The 19,708-nt window shown below is 46.9% G+C and overlaps 1 protein-coding gene across 2 annotated transcripts in view; it reads right to left on the bottom strand.

Annotated features, from left to right (window-relative positions):
* The window catches only part of Itga9 (integrin subunit alpha 9), a 312,929-nt gene that overhangs the window by 85,717 nt on the left and 207,504 nt on the right, over positions 1 to 19,708 (bottom strand). For both annotated transcript variants that reach the window (XM_031345861.1, XM_031345862.1), the window contains one exon: positions 12,952 to 13,102. In XM_031345861.1, the coding sequence (XP_031201721.1) occupies positions 12,952 to 13,102 (151 nt within the window). The remainder of the gene's footprint in view (positions 1 to 12,951; positions 13,103 to 19,708) is intronic.

The following is a 19,708-nucleotide window of genomic DNA, read 5'->3' as shown; positions in this document are numbered from 1 at the left end:
TCCTTCCTTCCTTCCTTCCTTCCTTCCTCCTTTCTTTCTTCCTTCCTTTCTTTCTTCCCTCCTTCCTTTCTTCCTTCCTTCCTTCTTCCCTTCCTTCCTTCCTTCCTTCCTTTCTTCTTCCTTCCTTTCTTCCTTCCTTCCTTCTTCCCTTCCTTCCTTCCTTCCTTCCTTCCTTCCTTTCTTTCTTCCTTCCTTTCTTTCTTCCCTCCTTCCTTCCTTCCTTCCTTCCTTCCTTTCTTCCTTTCTTCCTTCCTTTCTTTTTCTTTTTAACTTCTATTCCTCTCACATATTACAGCCTGACTGCATACCCCTCCCTCCACCCCTCCCAGTTCTCTATCCTTTCCCTCTACCTCAGATCAACTCCTCCTCTGTTTCCCTTCAAAAAAATAGAGAGGGATTGGGTAGTCAGCCTGTTTTCCTATCCTATCCAAGACCACTGTCCAGGGCTGGCACTGCTCACAGTGAGATAGGCTCTTCCACATCAATCCTCATTAATTAATAAGAAAATGCTCTATAAACCGGGGTTCCTTGAAGGAGGATATGAACTTGGACACACCTGTGGCTTTGTGATTACACTAGACTGTTCCCTTTATGAGTGGCTTTTCCCTCTATGAGATGTGACTTTTTAGACCTTTCTCAGCATGGATTGAGTATTTACTCTGCTATGACAAAGGTTAGATTTAAAGCTTGGATTCATTTAATCGTTAATGTTCATTTTCTGATAATATCCACCCTGGTCTCCATTTGAAGACCTTTATAGACGATGTCTTAGGGTTGTTTTCTTTTAGTTTTTTGCCCTTCATTGTTCAGAGCTAATAATTCAGCCAGGATTTTATAATAAATATTTCCTAGGACATTTTGAAGGCATTTTGTAAGAACATGATAGGATCCAACATTCAGAGAAATTGAAGGTTGTCACCCACACATGACACCTTCTTCCATTTTTTTTTTTTTTGTGAACACCTCACTGTGACTGCCTAAGACCTATGTTGTTTGGCCCCTGCTGCATGCACATACCAGCCATGTCTCAGTTCCCCTTGCTCACCTACTGGGCCATCCTTCCCATAACAGCCCACATCCCTTTAGTCTCAGAGCTCCCCTTTTCCTGAACATCTCTCAGGATGCACTGGGGCACATTTCCGGCCCCCAAGTCTGTTCTGTTTACCATAGTCACAGCTCCTAGACACCTCTTCAGACCCACTCCCCACTGTGAGGAGGTGGCCACAGGGCTTATGTCTATTCTGCACATATATCTCACACCTTAAATACTCATTAAACGTGCAGTTCATTCTTTCTGAATATATAAATGAGCACAGTGGTGAGGATGGGATGGCAGTCAGACCATGCTAGGCTGCTCCCATTCTCAAGCCCAGTGCTTAAAGCCAGAGGAGTAAGTTCTGTAGACACTCAAGACGCTGATGCCCGTCTCAGGGCCATGCAAAGTGGACACCTTTTTTTTTTCTACTCCGTCTTTTCTTTGTTGAAATTGCTTTTGACTATCGGGTATACATTCCTATGTTTAGGAGGCAAGAGCTGCTACCCTATGGAAATCCTTGTTGTCTGTCACCCAGCAGAGCCCCCGATGCTATTATGTATCAGTGATAGGACTCTGCTTGTCACATGATCCGTGTCGTCAGGCACCGACGTTGCCGGTGTGCCACTAACCTCTTACAGGTGACTTCTACAGCTAGAGGCTAGCTTTTTCCCCTTTCCCTAACAGTATTCCCAGACCTGAGTTGGGAAAATGATGGCTGGCTTGGAGATAGAGCAAGACGGTCGAGCGTCTGACACACTAAGGGCCGAGTGGCTCTACCTCTTAGGACTTTTTCCAGCTGTCCAGTACTCAACAGGCAGAAGGGAAAATAGACAGACTGTGTTTTTTCCACGCCCCTGCCCATTCAGGGGCAAAGCTCTTAAGTGTGATGTTCCTTTAGCTGAGTTCACCTTGGGACAAATCAGTTCCAGAGAAGACATTCAAAAAGGCAGGAAAGCTGTGCCAGCTCCCAGAATCCAGCGCAGCAACACATGGGCACCACAGGAAAGCTTCCTCTAGTGGGAGCCTGGCAGGGGTTAGGTCTGTGTGCCAGTACCCCCGGGGTACTAAAGAGAGTCTTATTTAGACAAAACACAGCTGCTCCAGAAAAATGCATCAGTGCTTCCTGTCTGCTACCCCCTACACAAGCAAAATGAGGGATGATGTAATCCGAAAGATGTCATTCACTAAGCACCTGGCTCTCCAGAGGGAAGCTGCTACGAGCCAGGTGGGCAGTCAGTGGACCGGACCCTCAGACATGCAGATTAGTCTCTTTATGCAAAGACGGTGCATTAGAGACCTCTGACGTCAGCCTGTCAGTGCCTGGATCCCACTACCCAGCTTTAGCAGCCGTGCCTTGCTTAAGTGTTGGTTTCCCTCCTCAGGAAAACAAAGCTTGAAAGTTATTGTGGGGCTAAAACATGTTAAAACAATTAGTGCTGAGTGTAGTGTGGTGTAAAAACGAGCACCAGTAAGGCTGCCCTTCCCATTGCCCACTGTTGAAGAGATATCAGCTACACGTCTTCATACACCAGAAAAGAATTCAGGCTCTCTGTTTATTTTAGAAGATTCTAGCTAAAATCCAATATTAAAACCTAACAAAGACCACACAGGAGAGCAAACCAGGAGATGCATCTTGCTTATGGCTATGGAGATGAACACACCGAGCAAATTATCAGAAACTATAGCAGCTGCAGATTCCAATCCTTAGGTTCAGGGGGTGAAATTTTAAAAATAGAGTTCGTTTCCTTAAAAGATCAAAAGAAAAGTTACATGAACACATCGCTATTTCAAGTATAAATAGTCTGTGAAAAAAAGAAAGCAAGAATTGATCAAGAAACCTCAGACATAATGAAATTGGGTTCTAGTCAAACCTCACAGGTCAGATGTCCAGATTTCCAGGAGGTTACAAAGACAAGACACACCAAATAGCATCATTTGAGGGGAAGAATTGAAGTCACACACAAATCTCCCCCACATTCTCACTGGTCCGGCTCTTCAATGTGTCTACTGAAATGAGTTAAGCCTGTCTTTTGTAAAATGGAGAGGGGAGAATCTGCTTGAGGCTTGGGTACCCAGATGCTGACTCTGACATGAGAGTCACGAAAAAACCAAAAAAGACACAAAATACACACACAAAAAAACAAGCAAACAAACAAAAAGACCTAACCTGTATGAAACTGTCTCCAGGAAGGACAGTAAAGGAGGGAGGACACAGGGATGTGCGTGCGTGCATGCGTGCGTGCGTGCGTGCGTGCCTGCATGCATGCATGTTACAAAGCCCAGAGGGAGATGGCACCTCAGAGGTGGCTTGCACTGTGTGCTGGGCTTTGATGCCTTGGCACCAACAGCCTGATGCTGAAGTTGCTGTCAGTGCAGGGCTTTGCCTCGGCACCAGCAGCCTGATGCTGAGGTTGCTGTCCAGGTCCTGACACTTGTGGCTGTTTATGGCCATGGCTAACTAAGCTCCAGCAGCCTGAGGTTAAAGTTAGTCAGCCTTCTAAAGAGTCACAGGTATACAGATGAATAAAATAACAATGCAGGGTTGGGGGATGCCTTAGTGGGTAAAGACTCCCAGAACCCACATAAATGCAAGATGGGTGTGGTGGCCCTCTAATTCCAGCTCTCAGAAGACAGAGCTTGGATCCTTGGAGCAAGATGACTAGTTAGATTATCCATGTCCATGAGCTCTGGGTTCAATTGAAAGTAAGGTGGAGGAAGAATGCTAACACCAACCTCAGGCTCTGTATCTGCACACACACACACACACACACACACACACACACACGCACGCACGCACGCACGCACGCACGCACGCACGCACACACAAGCAAACCAGAGCTGGGCTTGGGTATGAGGGTTCAAGTTGCAGGGTGTGGGGGGCAAAACCTGGTGGAAAGAGGGAAGGAGTTGAAGGAGACCAGGGAATAGCACTGTCTGACTTCCCTGGCCTTTTGGATAATGGAGACTCCTTCCGCAGCCCACCTTCCTACCTCTGGCTGAAAAGGGCAACTCTAATCCTTTTCAGGGAAAGTTGAAGTAAGATCGGCTCAAGAAAGAAATTAGAGATCAACATTACTGTACTGACATTGGGTCTAAATTGGAAGAAAATTTGGACAGGAAGGGTGGTGCATGCCTGTAGCCCAGGAATAGTTCACATGTTTTAAACACGCTGAAGTACTTCATTTAAAATATTTCATCTGAAGTGTTGAGCACGGTCTTGCACTCTTGAGCTCTTCTTGAGTAAATGCTCTTCCACATCCCTGACCCTGCCTTGTCTACCTTAAGTGGGTCCTGGGAGTTTTATCTGCAGTCCAGATTTCTTATATTTTTCCAGAATATACACAACTTAGCTTTGTGCCCATTATCAAGAGCTTGTATCGCCACTTCCTTCCAGCATGCTAAGCTGCTACAAGGTCTTCATTTCAAATAACACTATTTTACATTTATATTTCTTCCATGCATTTGTTGAACATTCTCTGAATTTCCCCCACTTTCCATCACTCCTCAGTACCTTTGTTCCGTTTGACAATCTCACTTCCACTTTTATTTAATATGTACATACACACTCATTCCCTGTGACTATATAAAACAAAGGAACCCAGGAGGGGAATAAAATCTGGAGTTTAAAATAAAACAAAAAATAAAGAGATGTAAGAAGAAGAAGAAAAAACAGGAATCACAAGCAAGAGAGAAGCTTTTTTTTTCCCCCTCATATTGGCTTAATTTGCTTAATATTATTGTTTCCAGTTGCATCCAGTTTCTTGCAAATGACATGATTTCATTCTTATGGCTGAAAAACATTCCGTTGTATATAGAAACCACATTTTCTCTCTCCATTTCTCTCTTACTGGACAGCCAGCCTGGCTCAGTATCTTGTCTATTATGAACAATGCTGTACTAAACATGGATGCGCTATTCCTGAGATGTGTTGATGTGGACGCCTTTAGGTGAACACCAGGAGTTATACACAGATCTAGCATGACTACTTTCTGAGAAACCTCCACACTGATATCCATAGAGGCTGGGCTAGCTAGCTTATATTCCCACCAGCAAGTTTATGTGGGCTCCCTGTTGTTCACAATGGCTCCTATCTTTTGAGGCTTGCCCTTGATTTCTGGACCCAGCTTGCCCACATCACATCCTCTGGGATAGAAAGGACTGCAGGTTTTAACAGCTTCCAAAGTGGCTCTAGGCCAGTGTCTGCTGTTTGTAGGTCAGAAGTGTAACTTCCTTTAAGATGGGACAGAATGGAGCTGGTGCTTCCCTGCAAGATCAAGCTGAGGGCTAAGGTTTGGGGGACCTGCCTGAGATTGTGCTCCGCCATGCCTCACCATGAGCATCTCCCCTGAGGACAGACACACCCATCAGGAACCACCAACTCTTTTCTGACTTCCAAAAAATTTATTATTTTCAAATTGCGTGTGAACACTTGAGTGTAGATGCACTTGCGGGCCAGCAGAGGGAGTCAGAGCCCTTGGAGCTGGAGTTACAGGTCATGGAGGCTGCCTGATGTGGGTGCTGGGAATGGAACTTTCGTCTTCTGCAAGAACAGCAAGCTCTCTTAAGCACACGGCCATCTGACCAGTCTCTGTATTCCTCATTACTATGTGTGCATGATGTGTGTGTGTGTGTGTGTGTGTGTGTGTGTGTATGTGTGTGTGTGTGTATGATGTGAGATCAGAGACTAACTTTGTGGCTGGAGTCTGTTCTTTCCTTCCACTAGCATTTGGGTTCTGAAGACCCACACTAGGTCACCAGGCTTGCTCAGCAAGTGCTTTACCCACTGGGCCATCTCCCAGATTTAGTTTTTAATATTTTATTTATTTTTTTATGTTGCCTTTTGTCTCAGTTTAGCGATTTGATCTCATGGCTTTCTTCCCTCCCTCCTTCCCTCCCTCCCTCCCTTCCTCTCTTCCTTCCTTCCTTCCTTCCTTCCTTCCTTCCTTCCTTCCTTCCTTCCTTCCTTCTTCCCTTCCTTCCCTCTCTCCTAAGGTAATTTGTTGTATGGAGAAAAAGATGTAAAAACCTAGGCAGGCTCCTCCTTCCCCTTTTAGAAGAAGAAACATCTAGCTGAGGGCAGGGTCCAGAAGTTTTAATGCTCACTTTCTCAATCCCTCTCACAGATAAGCCTGTGGCGGGATGGTGGGAAACAATCTTAATCGATTCTTGTTGCAGTTTATAGCTTTATTGATATTTCTCAAGCTAGACTGCAGCCTTGCCTTCAAATGCCATGAATACACAAATGAAGCTTTTCATGCCAATGAAAGCTGAGCTTTGCCTCGGAACACAGGCCACACTGTGATTAGAAATGGACATCTGGGGTTCTCCATCACTTCCTGGTGCCCATGGCCACCAGACTCAGGGGCCTTCAGTCCAGTTGCTCTCTCTCTGGTGCCAGTGCTCAGGCAGGAGTGACAAGTATAGTACTGGTGACAGATTACCCTCCTAACCTCAGGGGCGGGGGCGGGATGTGGTACCTGCTCCTCTCCACTTCCTCTTAGCTTATTATGGGTAAACAGTAGGGCCTTCAGAAGCCACTGAAACAGGAAGTGAGCACTGGGAGGATGCAGAATAAGATCTCACCTGGATCAGGGCCAGGTGAGAACTGCTGCCTGGCATCATGCAGGAAGTTCAAGGTAAAGCCACCAGGGTGCTCGGGGCACGAGATTAAAGGCAGGAAAGGGGAGGAAGAGACTTGTTATTTTCTAAGTATTGATTTCCCCCGCAGGGCTTTCTTACAAGGGTGAGCAGTGAGTTCATTCATCATCTTAATGGCCAGGCCACGATGACTATAAACATCTGAGGGTTGTGTTTTTTTACTGGGGGCTTCTACTAACCTGATAAGAGACACCGGAGACAGCGGAGCACAATGGGAATGCAGTCTGCTGCTATGGGAGCAGCTGCTGGGGAAGGAAAGCCATTTGTGTTTTTGCTTATATACAGAAGGCTGGGTATACTTCAGTCCTGGCAATGCCTGACTGACTCCGAGGCTCCACTGACACCTCTCTGTGTTCACATGCACAGACACGCAGGTTCCTGCACTGAGCCTTCGGCCCCAGGAAAGGTCAGCTACTCCCTCAAATATAAAGCTATGCAAACCCATCAAGTGCCCAAGTCCTCCCTCCGACCAGATTAGAAAGCTAATCAGTTTTATCATCTGGCGCCGTCTTAATCGGCTTGCCTTGAAAGTGAGAAGAGAGATTCCTGAGAGAAACAGAATACCCATTCTGTGGTAGAGGTAGACATTAGTGGGAAGACTCACTTTACAGCAAAAACAAACTCTCCAGTCCTTGATGCCACTTGTTATAAAAAAGAAAGCAGGGCTGGTAGTTTATAAAGACCCCAAAGCTGAGCTTTGAGACCCAGCCTAATTAGAAATTCAAAACATTCACTTCTCAGAAACCACAAAAATGAGCTTCCCTGATGTGCTACCGTGACTCTCATCAGGCTTTGTCACAGAGGAGCAAAGGACACAGGGTCCGTCTCCTCATCTCAGTCTCTCAAGGTGATTAGAAGATGGAGCCATTACTAACTCCACAACCAAGCTCAGTGACTGTCAACAACAGGCTGTCAAATACAGCTCTTGGCAGTTTGATTGTGCTTGGCAAGCTGTGTGGAGTGTGGTGGGTGAAGTCTGGCCCTCTCTCATGAGCCCAGGACCATCCATCTTCCCTCATGTGCTTGTCTTCCAAGATTCCCATCACCAAATCTTCTGACTGCCTGGCTTGATGGCCCTTCCTGTAAGATGTCACCATAGATGCCTAGCTTCGTAAAAGTACTGTGTGGCATCCCAATAAAAGATCCAAGTTCAAACTCAGAAGCACAGTTTCTGCTAAAGGTGTATGGCTTTTGCACCATCACAAAGTTGGATAAAACATAAACTGAACTATCATAAGGTGGGGACCAGCAGAACACTGAGCATGGGGTGGACCTCTACAGAGTGTACTGGCATATGGTGGGAGTCAGGGGTCTACCACAGGAAGGGCACATTATACACACGCTTGGCATAGGCCTCGTCTGACTCTTAGCACACCCCAACATTACACTGAAGACTCTGGTACCCTGGGCCAGGGCACACTGATCACCAGAGAGACAGCTGGAATGTCAGCTCTGCATGTGGTAACTACCACAGCTCACGTCCCTCCACGTCACACTCCGTATCACACTCCACGCCCATTATTTTACTCTATGTCTGAATGTAAACTCTGCCTCCACGTCACACTCTGTATCACACTCCACGCCCATTATTTTACTCTATGTCTGAATGTAAACTGCCTTAGCTGCTTCCACCATCATTTAGGAGAACCAACTATAGGTTAAAAGCATTAAAAATGACATGGACGCTACATTTGAGTTGACTTTTCCATTCCCTTCCATCCTCTAAACACATATACACAATCACACACACACACACACACTCACACACAACCACACACACTCATACACAATCACACACACTCACACACATACACACAATCATACACACACACTCACACACAATTACACACACATTCACACACAATCACACACACACATAATCACACACACATACACACACATACACACAATCACACACACACTCACACACACACACATACACACACACACACACACATACACACACACACACACACACACACTATACAAATGGTAATATATTTAGTTAGTTTACCTGTGGCCAAGGGTTGGATATGAGACACACCAAGGATGTAGAAAAAGTTGACCAGAAATGCAGAGCCATGTGACAGACAGGCAGGTTTGATCATGGAGCTAGTGCACATGGAGAACAGCTAGGCCAGAAGGCTAGACCAGTGGCTACAGGCTGGATGTGATCAGGGAAAATGTTTTGTTTGGCTTATACGACACTCAGAAAACATTTTAATTAGCTGCCAAAGTAACATAAAAATTCTGTTTTTTATTGAAAAATAAAGCCTGGCAGCACCGGTTCACACTTCTACTCCAGTCACTGGACTGCTGAGGTTGCTGACCCATGGTGACATCAGAACCCCCATCTCCCACAGAATCTACATGTTCTGTTCCACATCTGGACACCTTCATCTATGCACATGCCTGCCTCGCCCAACTCCTGGAACTGTGAAGTGTTCTTCAACAAGAACTCTACAACTTCTGGAAGCCTAGAGAGTGAGAAACCCAGAGGCAGGTACCAAGGAGCCCGCCCACATGGCACACATCTGTCGGCTGCTCCGCCAGCTTCCCACTGCCAGCACCTAGAGCTCTTCACCTGAGGGACAGTTTCCGGAAGCACTGGGGCCCTGCTGGCATGTTCATGATAGTTCAGACGTGTTGGAGAACGGCCTCCCGGGAGGGCCCCACCCTAAGCCTTAGAGATGTGGTTCTCAACCTTCTAATGCTGAGACCCTTTAATACAGGTCCTTATGTTGTGGTCCCAACCATAAGATTATTTGTTGATATTTTATAACTGTGATTTTGCTAGTGTTATGAATCGTAATGTAAATATCTGTGCTTCCCAATGGTCTTAGGCGACCTCTGTGAAAGGGTCATGGGCCCCGAAGGGCTCGGAGAACCGCTGCCTTAGGAGCACCTGAACCTCTTCATCCCTCAGGTACATTTATCTCTATACTGCTTCCAGAGCGCCATGGCTAAGCTCCTCCCCCACCATGGTAGCTGCTCCCGCAGCTTACTTTTCCTTCGTTCTCTCCCAACTTCCAAATAAACGGAAGTCCTCAGCTCCTTGCCTCCTGGTCAGCATCTGGAGACACAGAGCAAGCCGGCACCTCAGGCTTGCAAGCCTTGGGTCTATGAGCGTCATGGCTTGCATCAGTCAGTCGTCTCTTGCTGTGGTAAAGTGCTGTAACTTCGAACAACTTAAGGGAGAAAGGATTGCTACTGGCTTATGGCCCCAGAGGGAGAGAGTCCATCATGGCTGGGGGAGAATGGGCAACAGAAAGCAGGAACGGGGAGCTGGCTCATTACATTTCAGCCACACACAGCAAGTGGAGAGAACAAACAGGAAGACGAGGATATAGATCTTCAAATCTTGCCCCAGGTGGCACTCTTTCTTCAGTAAGGCTGCACTTCCTAGAAACTCCATGACTTCCCCAAGTGCCACCGCCTGCTGAGGACCAAGTGTTCAAATACCCAAGCCTTATGGGGGCCATTTCTCATTTAAAGTACCACATGGTTGGAAGATAAAATATCCTCCTTAGCCTCGTGCGGGGAAGGACAGGCACCCGGCTGGTAACCATTTTGTGAGGTAGTAGAATTTGGAGGTGGCACTTAGCTGGAGGAAGGTGGTCATGAGGGCGTGTGCCATGGAAGGTAGCCTTCCTTACTCTCTGTTTCATGTCCGTCATGAGGGGCAACAGCTTTCTAAGCCACATGATCCTAATGCCAACATACTCAGCCCACGTACATGGAAACAAACAACCATGGGCTGAGCTGTGTGAGACAATGCACCAACATGAAAACTTCCTCTCTTCAAGTTGAGATCTTACGCATTTGGTCGCGGTGACTGGCACGAGGGCAGGGAGCCCCTCTGCTATGTTACCTTTGCTCTTGGTACAGCTGCCTCTGTAATTCATGGCCAATGGGTGCTACCCTCAGTGCCCGGACCTCCCTCGCACCTACATTAAAGTTTATTGTTTCATACTTCTGTCTGTTTCCATCATGATCTGGGAATGAATCAATACCACCAAGATGTACACACGAGCCAAGGCCATTCTTTGAATTCAAAGCTCACTTATTCTTCCCTCACAATTCCTTACCGTCCCACAAGGCATTAAGAGGCCAGGAGCCCTGACAAGCTTAGGATACTAGGAGGAAACTAGTAGAATGTTCTCATGTCAGTCGGCCATGACTGCTACTTGCTCTGTACTCCACAGGGTAGCTCTCTTCCCATCCTACAGAGCCCTCTCCTGTCGGCATATCCCATTGCTCTTCCTGCCTCCTCTCCTGCTCCAGGCCAGCTCCCTGACGCAGCACGGGGCACACTCCATGTCAGCCCTGCCCACAGCAGATGCTCCTGAGCCAACCCTGAGCCAGTTCAGCCAACAGCTGCTTGTTTCCTTGTACTTGGGCTGAACATTATGGTACGAGGAGCATGGGGCATAGGGAGAGGGGACCAGATCACACCTTCAAAGGCGCATGACCTCCCAAGGATTTTGCCAACCTGAGACTCTTATAGCAATGACTGCTTTACCCCACCCCACCACCAAAGCTCCACAGGAACTTCTCAGCATGTCTGCAGGGCAGTTGGTATCCTGTGCGTTAATTACTAATTATTTGATGACATTCCCATTAGGCTGGGGGTATCTTGGAAACAGGAACTATGCCTTAATTATCTCTGTCACCTGTAGTGACTGTTACTGTCACTTAGCAACTGATATCCAAACAAGTGCTGTGCAGCCAGGCAAGATGCCTGAGAAGATGGCAGGAGTTGAGATTTCAGGGCAATATTCTCTGAATGGCGGTGGGCGGAAGGGCTGACTCTGTAGTAGTGGCTTTAGTCATAAACCAGGACTGATTCAAGTGAGTGTATGACAGGCATGGTGAGCTGAGGGTCTGGGGAAGATCGTATCCATGAAGGATCAGGCTCAGAACGGCCTTGTGGGAATGGCTGAGGAGTCGTAACTCCATCCTGAAGATTGGGAGGCAGGAGGAGGAACACAATCTGGTTCTTTCTTAAATCGTTACTGCTATAGCTGAGACCAGAAGGCTTCAAATTTCTTTTCAGATTTTAGTTTTTATATGTGGGCATTCTGTCTGTGCATCACATGCATGCTTGGTGTCCACAGAGACCAGAAAGGGGCAACAGATTGTCTAGGACTGGGATTTCGGTGGCCGTGAGCCACCATGGGGGTGCTGGGAAATGAACTTGGGTCCTCCGGAAGAACACCCAGTGCTCTAATTGCTAAGTCATCTCTGCAGCCCCACAAGGCTTATTTTTAATTATTCTACTGAATTATGTGTCTACTTGTTCTACACTCAAGTTTCATTGAAATGAGTTATCTATAAAATTGTTTTTGTTTAAGTTTGGAGTTTATAAAATTCTTTATTTTATGGGCATGTGTGCCTATCTGAGTGTGTGCATATGTGTGCATATTCTTGGGGAAGTCAGAAGAGAAATCTCTGGAACTGGCGATGCAGATGGTTGAGCCACCATGTGGGTGTTCTACATGAGCAGTAATCGGTCTCTAGAGCTAGCTCCGCCAGCCTATCTCAGCCAGGGTTCATTTCTCATTACTATACTGTTTTGTTGGCCAGGAAGCAGGGACATAGCTATGGAAGGCTAGTGTATGGAAACTAATTCCTGAACTTCTTTCTTTTTTAGAATGAATGACAGAAGCTTATGGGAAGATTCTCTAGCACCCTTCTCAACCTTGAGAGAAACAGATCTGAGGTGCTGTCACCTCAGGTTCTCAGAGATCTGAGAAGACCAAGCAGCCCCTCCCCCATGGCCACTGCTCATCAGAACACTCTCTTCCTTTCTCTGTCTGAGCTCCTCACTCCCTCACAAGGGTTTCCTGGAGTTACCCTCTCAGTAAAAGGGGAGACGCTGGACAATATATGATCAGGGATCTGTTTATGCTTATTTTTAACAACCACTGACACAAAACTGAAATCCTATAGAACTTGTGTATGATGGAGCTGACAGTTGTAGCTGCTCAGGGAGGGTCACTTCACAAGAGAAAAAGGATGGAACAGGACATAGGATAGTTATTCTCCAAGGTACTTATTTATGGCTGCTGCTCAGCTGTACCAGCAACCTTCTTAGGCCAGGATGAAAGCCAATCTATAGTAATTCCAAGCTCTTATGAAGGAACGATGTTTGTAGACTCACGGCCCAGCCCGTGCTATGAAACACACCAGCAAGCAGACACATCAGCCAGCGGATCAGATGGGAAATGGCTCCCTCTCGGGGGAGTGCTCCTTACCTTCTGCCACATGTTGATGAAGAAGAGTTCCCTGGAGACGTTGAAGGACACATTGGCATCATAGGCGTCGTCTCCAAGGTTGGAGATGGAGATGTTTAGAGAGATATTCTTCACAGCTCCCAGAGCCAGGTGTGGGGTCTTCTCATCGACACTGCAAAGCAAACCAAATGTCGAGTACTCTCCTTACACTTACAGCAATGTGACAGGAGACACCAGGCATTGGTTTGGAGGTGTCTGGGGTGGGTGTAGGGCGGACGGTGACACAGCTGTGACACTCAGGAGCCCCATTCACTAGGCACATGGCCACAGGGTATCAGCACCCCCCTTTTTGCCTAAAACAAAGGGGTTCTACGTTTTGAAATTACTAGATTGTTGCCTGGCTTATAAGAAAGTCTATACACCAAACTTGGAACGCTGAAGACATTTAAAAGCTTTTACGTGAAATTCATTCATTCCGTTCTTTTGTGCAGACTCTGTGTTTTTCTCATCCTGTGCTGGACGAGAAGGTTAGTGTTAATTGTTCATGTGATAGAGTCTGGAATTGCCTGGGCGATGGCCTCTGAATATACCTGTGTGGGGTGTTAACTGAGGTGGGACGAAATCTTCATTGTGGGTGGAACTCTTCCCTAAGGAGGGATTGCAGCTGAAATAGAGAGCTGAGTCCCAGCATTCACCTCCATTTCTTAAAGCAGATGCAATGAGCCATCTCTCCAAGGCTTGCTGCTGGGACTTCCTGCCATGACCGACTGTAATCTGGAAATGCTACCCCAAATCAATCCCCTCTCCCTCAAGCTTCTTTGGTTAGAGAATTTTTATCTTAACAACAGGAAAAGAAAGAAAGACAGCAGAAACAGTAGCATGTAACTTTAGGAACACAGAAAAGGCTCACATGAATCAGCATGTAACTTCAGGGACACAGAAAATGCTCACACTAAGTGAATACACATAACCAGCTAGAGAAACCTTGGAGGGTAGAAATGGTCTGGGAGAGTGGTCTGCAGTTTCCAATACAGTAGTCTGGGAGGCCTCGCCAAGGAGGCAACCTCTCACTAGAGACTTGGGAGAAGGAGAACAGGATGCACAGAAAGGAGGGCTTACCAAGGCTTACCCCGGGGTAGGCACACATCTGGCATGTTCAAGGAAGAGAATGGAGGGAGGCCAGAGAGGACTGAGCAGGGGGAGAGGAGGCGAGCTTCAAGAGGTAAGGAAAACGGACCCAGCAGATTCTGTAGGTCCTGGTGTATCACCATGGAGACCTTGGTGGAGATGTGATACAGATGGAAGCTCCAACCTGCTCTCAGCTGAGAGGCAGTGACTCTCGGGCCTATACCAGGAGGAGGCTCCTACTACATGCAATGCAGATCATCTACAGAGCACTCTAGGGAGATGTTTGTGAGGAGTCTCCTACAGGCGAAAGGTCAGGCCGGGCACGGGCAGCTGAAGTATGGAGAAGAGCACGCTAGAGATATGCTCCGATGGTTGTACCAACCGTAATGTCATGAGTTAGATGAGGGATGTTAGCAGAGTGGCTAAGGGTAGCTCCAGGGATTGGGGATCCAGCAGATGCATTTAGGGATGCCATTTACGGAGGTGGGAAAGACCGTGGGCAGAGAAGGCAGAGACAACCAGAGGCTGTTGCATTCTGTAGGAGACACACTGGTTGATACATGAGCTGGGAGGTGGAGGAGGCATTTGGGCTGCAGATCTACATCTGGAATAAACATGAAGGACTGAGGGGATGGACGGAGAGGGAGGAGAGCTTTCTCCTTTAGGATCTGAAGCTAGGAGGAGATGGGTGTTGCTAGGCACATAGGAAGAAGCCAGGGGAGATGGCACAGGGTGGCCATGTGTGGCCTTCTCCAAGGGATGATTCTCAGGGTTGTCCAGCACGGCAGATAGGTCAAAATAGTGTGAGAAATTAGAATTAATCACTGGTGTTAGTCACAGAGAGCAGGGCTTCTAAGACTCACTCTGCTTGTTTCTTTCATGCCTATCTAAGCTTCATTCCCTTTGCTGGGATAAAATATCCCCCAAAAGCCACTTATAAGATGGACCGTTTATTTCAGATCACAATGTCAGGTTACAGGCAGAAAACCGAAAACAGCACACACCAGGTCCTCAGATAACAGCAGAGAAAGATGAAATGCATGCATGGCTATTATTCAGCTCAGGACCCCCCGTCATATATAGCCAGGACCTACACCCAGATAATGGCACCACGAACTGTGGGCTGGGTCTTCCTGCATCAATTAGTGTAATCAAGACATTCCCCCACAGGCGCTACCACAGTCCAGCCTGATCTAGACGTTCCCCCACAGGTGCAACCACAGTCCAGCCTGATCTAGACGTTCCCCCACAGGCGCTACCACAGAGCAGCCTGATCTAGACAATCCCTCCCTGGCACTTTCTTCCCAGGTGATTCTAAATGATATCAAGTTGACAATTAAAACTGATGAGTACAGTGTCTGACCTTTGTATATGACCCTGGATAAATAAGTATTTAAAACAAGTATATAGATCAAATATTTATCGGTGACAAATAATAGCTATATTTTAAGATAGTTCTGTGGTATACATATAAAATTGAATATTTTTTGAAGGCTGAAGCAAGTTTGTATACTTATGACATGGATGTGGTTATCTATGTAGCACAACAATCCACATACATATTAATTTGTGCTTCCCATAACTCATGGGTGTTCTGCCACAAATTGGATTCAGTGGGTCATCAAAAAAGAGAAAATAGCAGGGCAGTGGTGGCGCATGCCTTTAATCCCAGCACTTGGGAGGCAGAGGCAGGTGGATTTCTGAGTTCGAGGCCAGCTGGTCTACAGAGTAAGTTCCAGGATAGCCAGGGCTACACAGAGAAACCCTGTCTAGAAAAAAGAGAGAGAGAGAGAGAGAGAGAGAGAGAGAGAGAGAGAGAGAGAGAGAGAGAGAGAGAGAATAAAATTGGGAGGAGTTGGGCACTATAGGTGGGTCTAGGAAGATTGAGAGAAAGAAAGGGGTAACTTGATATATTATATGCAAGTATGAAAGACTCAAAGGGTAAAAAGTCCTGTTTAAAACAGCTTAAAATATATACTCATTTGATACATAATAGTGACGGTAGAAGAAGATTATTAAAATTTTTTGTCTCCTATAGTTAAATCACTTTGTTTCATGCAGAAAACATGGGGTGTACAGTAACAGTGCTGCAGTCTATTGTAAGAGCGGACCTGTGAGCATGGACACTCCAGGCAGCATTCTGCACTGGGAGGGGGAGGGCAAGCATTGTGCAAAGTTCACACTGGTGGGACTAGAGGAAGTTAGGCGGCACAGCGTGGGTGAGGATTGCGGGGGATATCTTACATCTGAGTTAGATTTTAGTTATTGTGAGTTCAGAACCCACCATTGCCAGGTCTTGCAATCCCCCACATTCAGCTGTAAACCCCTGTAATCAGGTTGTGACCCACAGTTGAAGCAGCTTTGACATAGACAGAGGACACTGGTGACCTTGTCATGGTTGAAAGCTGGAGTGGAGGGAGGGGACTATATTAGAACAGAGAGTACAGAGGCGGATCTGGAGGTGAGCACAGGGGGGTATCTGGTGGTGTTTCTTTCAGTCAAATAGAGTGGACAAACAGGATAGGTGTTACTGGGGAAGTGGACTATGGAGATTTTTTTTTTTTAAAAGATGGGAAATTATCGCAGCGTATCTGTACATGAATGGGAAAGTGCCATCTGAGAAGACACAGTGGATGAACATGTGACAGTTGCTGGTAGGGCCTGGTGAACACGTGGAAAGCTGCGGCTGAATGAACAGAGCGTGAGGCATAGCCACTGAGTGTGGGTGGAGAATCCAGACTCCTCTGTAGGGGTTTGTCCTTGGCACTGAAAGTGAACCAATCAAAGACAGGGAGAGAAGGGGAGGGTGTTTGGGCGTATGGCAATGGCAGGAGAGCTGGGGGCCGGGTGAATTGGCCAAGGATGAAAATGATGAGGATGAAGGTGATAACAGAGATAAGTACCAAGTCCTATAAGCTCTGGGCAAACTGAAGTCACTCCAGGGGCCAGTCTCTAACTGGCCAGCTCATTAATGGAAGATGTGGAAAAGCCTATGAGCCCTTCTGCAAGGGACAGTTGTCTCTTTTGGCTCTTTGGCTCAGGAGACTCCACGACAGATAAGAAGGGAACACCAACAGATTGGGGACAGATAACCCCCCATGGTCTTTAAGCTGAGGGTACCTGATTAAACACAGTCCCATGACCTACGGATGTTCAAGTGGCCTTACGTTGGTGACTAATGCTCCCATTGACTGACAGCTCTGGGTTTTGAGGGTTTCAGAAGAGCATTATGTTCCTGTGATCATCTGAGTTGGTCACAGAAGGTCTGAAGACCCAAAAAGTCACTTCCTTGCCTCCCTTGTTTCCTGTTGAACTTGTTCACCCCCCTCCAACCCGCTTTTAAGTCTCATCGGAACCAGCTTGTATCTTTCCAATAAATTAGATTTACGTTAATTGGCATATGTTTTGTTGTCTGCAGCAATTAACATAGCTAATACAGCGTGCAAGAGAAGAGGACTATTCAAACACTCGACCGGCTATGATTCTTTGAAATACAAATTTCATGGGGGAAGGAACCGCCATTACCCATCTGCAGAGAGAAGCCCCGCTGTCTAACTCGTCTGGCACGCCAACAAGAAAAACATGCGCAACAAGAAATCGGATGGCCTTGCTGTGGAAGCGAGAACTCTGAGGATCCAAACAAGATGTGAAAAATTAACTCAGAGGAGAGAGTTACAAATTCTTGACTGCACTCCAATGGATGAAGACTGACCTCAAGCCTTTACGCTGATGATTTATTATTGTTGGCCACTCTGGTTCTGAACAATTGATGGTTATTCCTGCCCCCATTTGCTTTTGCAACGTGAAAGGAGAATCGTCAGACCTTGAGTATGGGACAGCATTAACCTAGCTTGCTCAGGAGAAGGACCTGCATCCACGTTCACACAGGGCCAGTCACCTCAGAGTGACCAGTCACTGTGGAACATTAAGCAGAGCGACCGCATAGGTAGGCACAGCGTCACGGGCCAGAGAGCGGCCACCTCCTTCTGAGTGTTGGAGTTCACAAGACTAGTGTGTGAATGCCAAGGAATCAGGCCAGAGACATCTGAACTCCTGCCAGGCCCCACACCACGGGCCTCTGCCACTTAACTGTGCAGTCAGGTCATTCCTGGGTTTTCATAGTCAAGTGACTCCAGCACGGCTCTGTGATTAAGGGAAGCCAGGCACCTTCCAGGGTAGAATATGGACTCAAAACTTTGAAAAAGAAACCTCGAAGTTGTTTTCATTCTTTCTCTAAAGCTAAAACTCTATAACCAAAACAGTAGGTTGCTGCTCCCTAAGTTATTCTTAGAAATGAAATGAAAATACAATTTGCTAGCATGGGACCGGGTACTGTCAAAGAAGCCTTTCTGAGAGCTCACAGGGCTGGATGGGAGAGCTGCTTTTAGAGCTGAGGAAATCATGAAGCAGAGAGCTGAAGGCTAGAGGAGAAGCGAGACCTTCCCATGTGTCCAAAGCCCACTCCTTCCCACTGCCACCAGCGTCCTTCAGTCCCCTGTCTGCCAAAGTGCCAGAGGTCATTCCTGACCCCCCTGTGAGTGACACGCATCCCTATTATGAGCTTGCCAGCCTCATGAATTCTCATCAGCTCCTCTCAGCCCTTTACCAAGGTAGCCTCACACTAATTCTTAAAATTAATTTAAAATAATTTTCATATATATATATATATATATATATATATATATACAATTAAACATAGTCAGTTAGACCCCCAGTTTTTCCTTCAGACTCCCCATCCAACTTCATAATCTGCCCCATCTCTCTGATTACTCACTGTCTCAGTTAGTTTTCTATTGCCGTGACAAAAACACCATGACCAAGGCAACTTGTAAGAGTTTAATTGGAGCTCACGGTTTCAGAGGGTTCGAGTCCTTGGCCATCATGGCAGGGAGCATGGCAACAGGCAGGCATGACACTAGAGCAGTAGCAGAGAGCTTACATCTAATCCAAAATTACAACATAGAGACACAGACACGGACACACACACACAGACATGGACACACAAACACACACAGACACACACAGACACAGACACACGAGCCAGAGGGAAGGAGGGAGAGAGAGACAGAGATAGAGAGAGACAGAGAGACAGAGAGATACTAACTGGTAATGCTGTGAGTTTTTGAAACCTCAAACCCACCCCAACTGACATACTTCCTACAAAAAGGCCACACCTCCCAACCCTTCCCAAACACTTCCACCCACTGAGGACCAAACATTCAAATATATATGAGTCTATGGGGACCAAGTGCATTCAGACCCACATACCCACTAAGCCTACTCGACACTGTCCATGTGTGTAAGGAGAGGGGTCAGGGCTGAGAAACACAAACTTCCGGATCTGGCATGGTGTAGCATTTATGTCACACAAGTCATGGCTGAGTGAACAAGATCAATCCAGCCTGAATTCCAGCATAGGTCAGGGAGGTTCTCTCCAGGCTCCACCCCTCACGGAGGAGCTCTTGGCAGTTTATCCCTAGCTTTGGGAGAGAGAATTATTCTTTTGTATGTGTGGCTACTGGTAGATCTTGCACACTAATCTGGGATAGGGGACCATATCTCCACCACAGGGTCCGACTCTGGGGCCAGGAGCCTTTGTTCTGGACCATGTCTCCACCACAGGGTCTGACCCCAGGGCCAGGAGCCTTTG

The sequence above is a fragment of the Mastomys coucha genome, unplaced genomic scaffold (genome assembly GCF_008632895.1).
Source record: "Mastomys coucha isolate ucsf_1 unplaced genomic scaffold, UCSF_Mcou_1 pScaffold23, whole genome shotgun sequence".
In the NCBI taxonomy this organism is placed as follows: Eukaryota; Metazoa; Chordata; class Mammalia; order Rodentia; family Muridae; genus Mastomys; species Mastomys coucha.
Note: the sequence above shows the minus strand (reverse complement) of the source record. Positions and strands in the feature narration are given on the sequence as shown.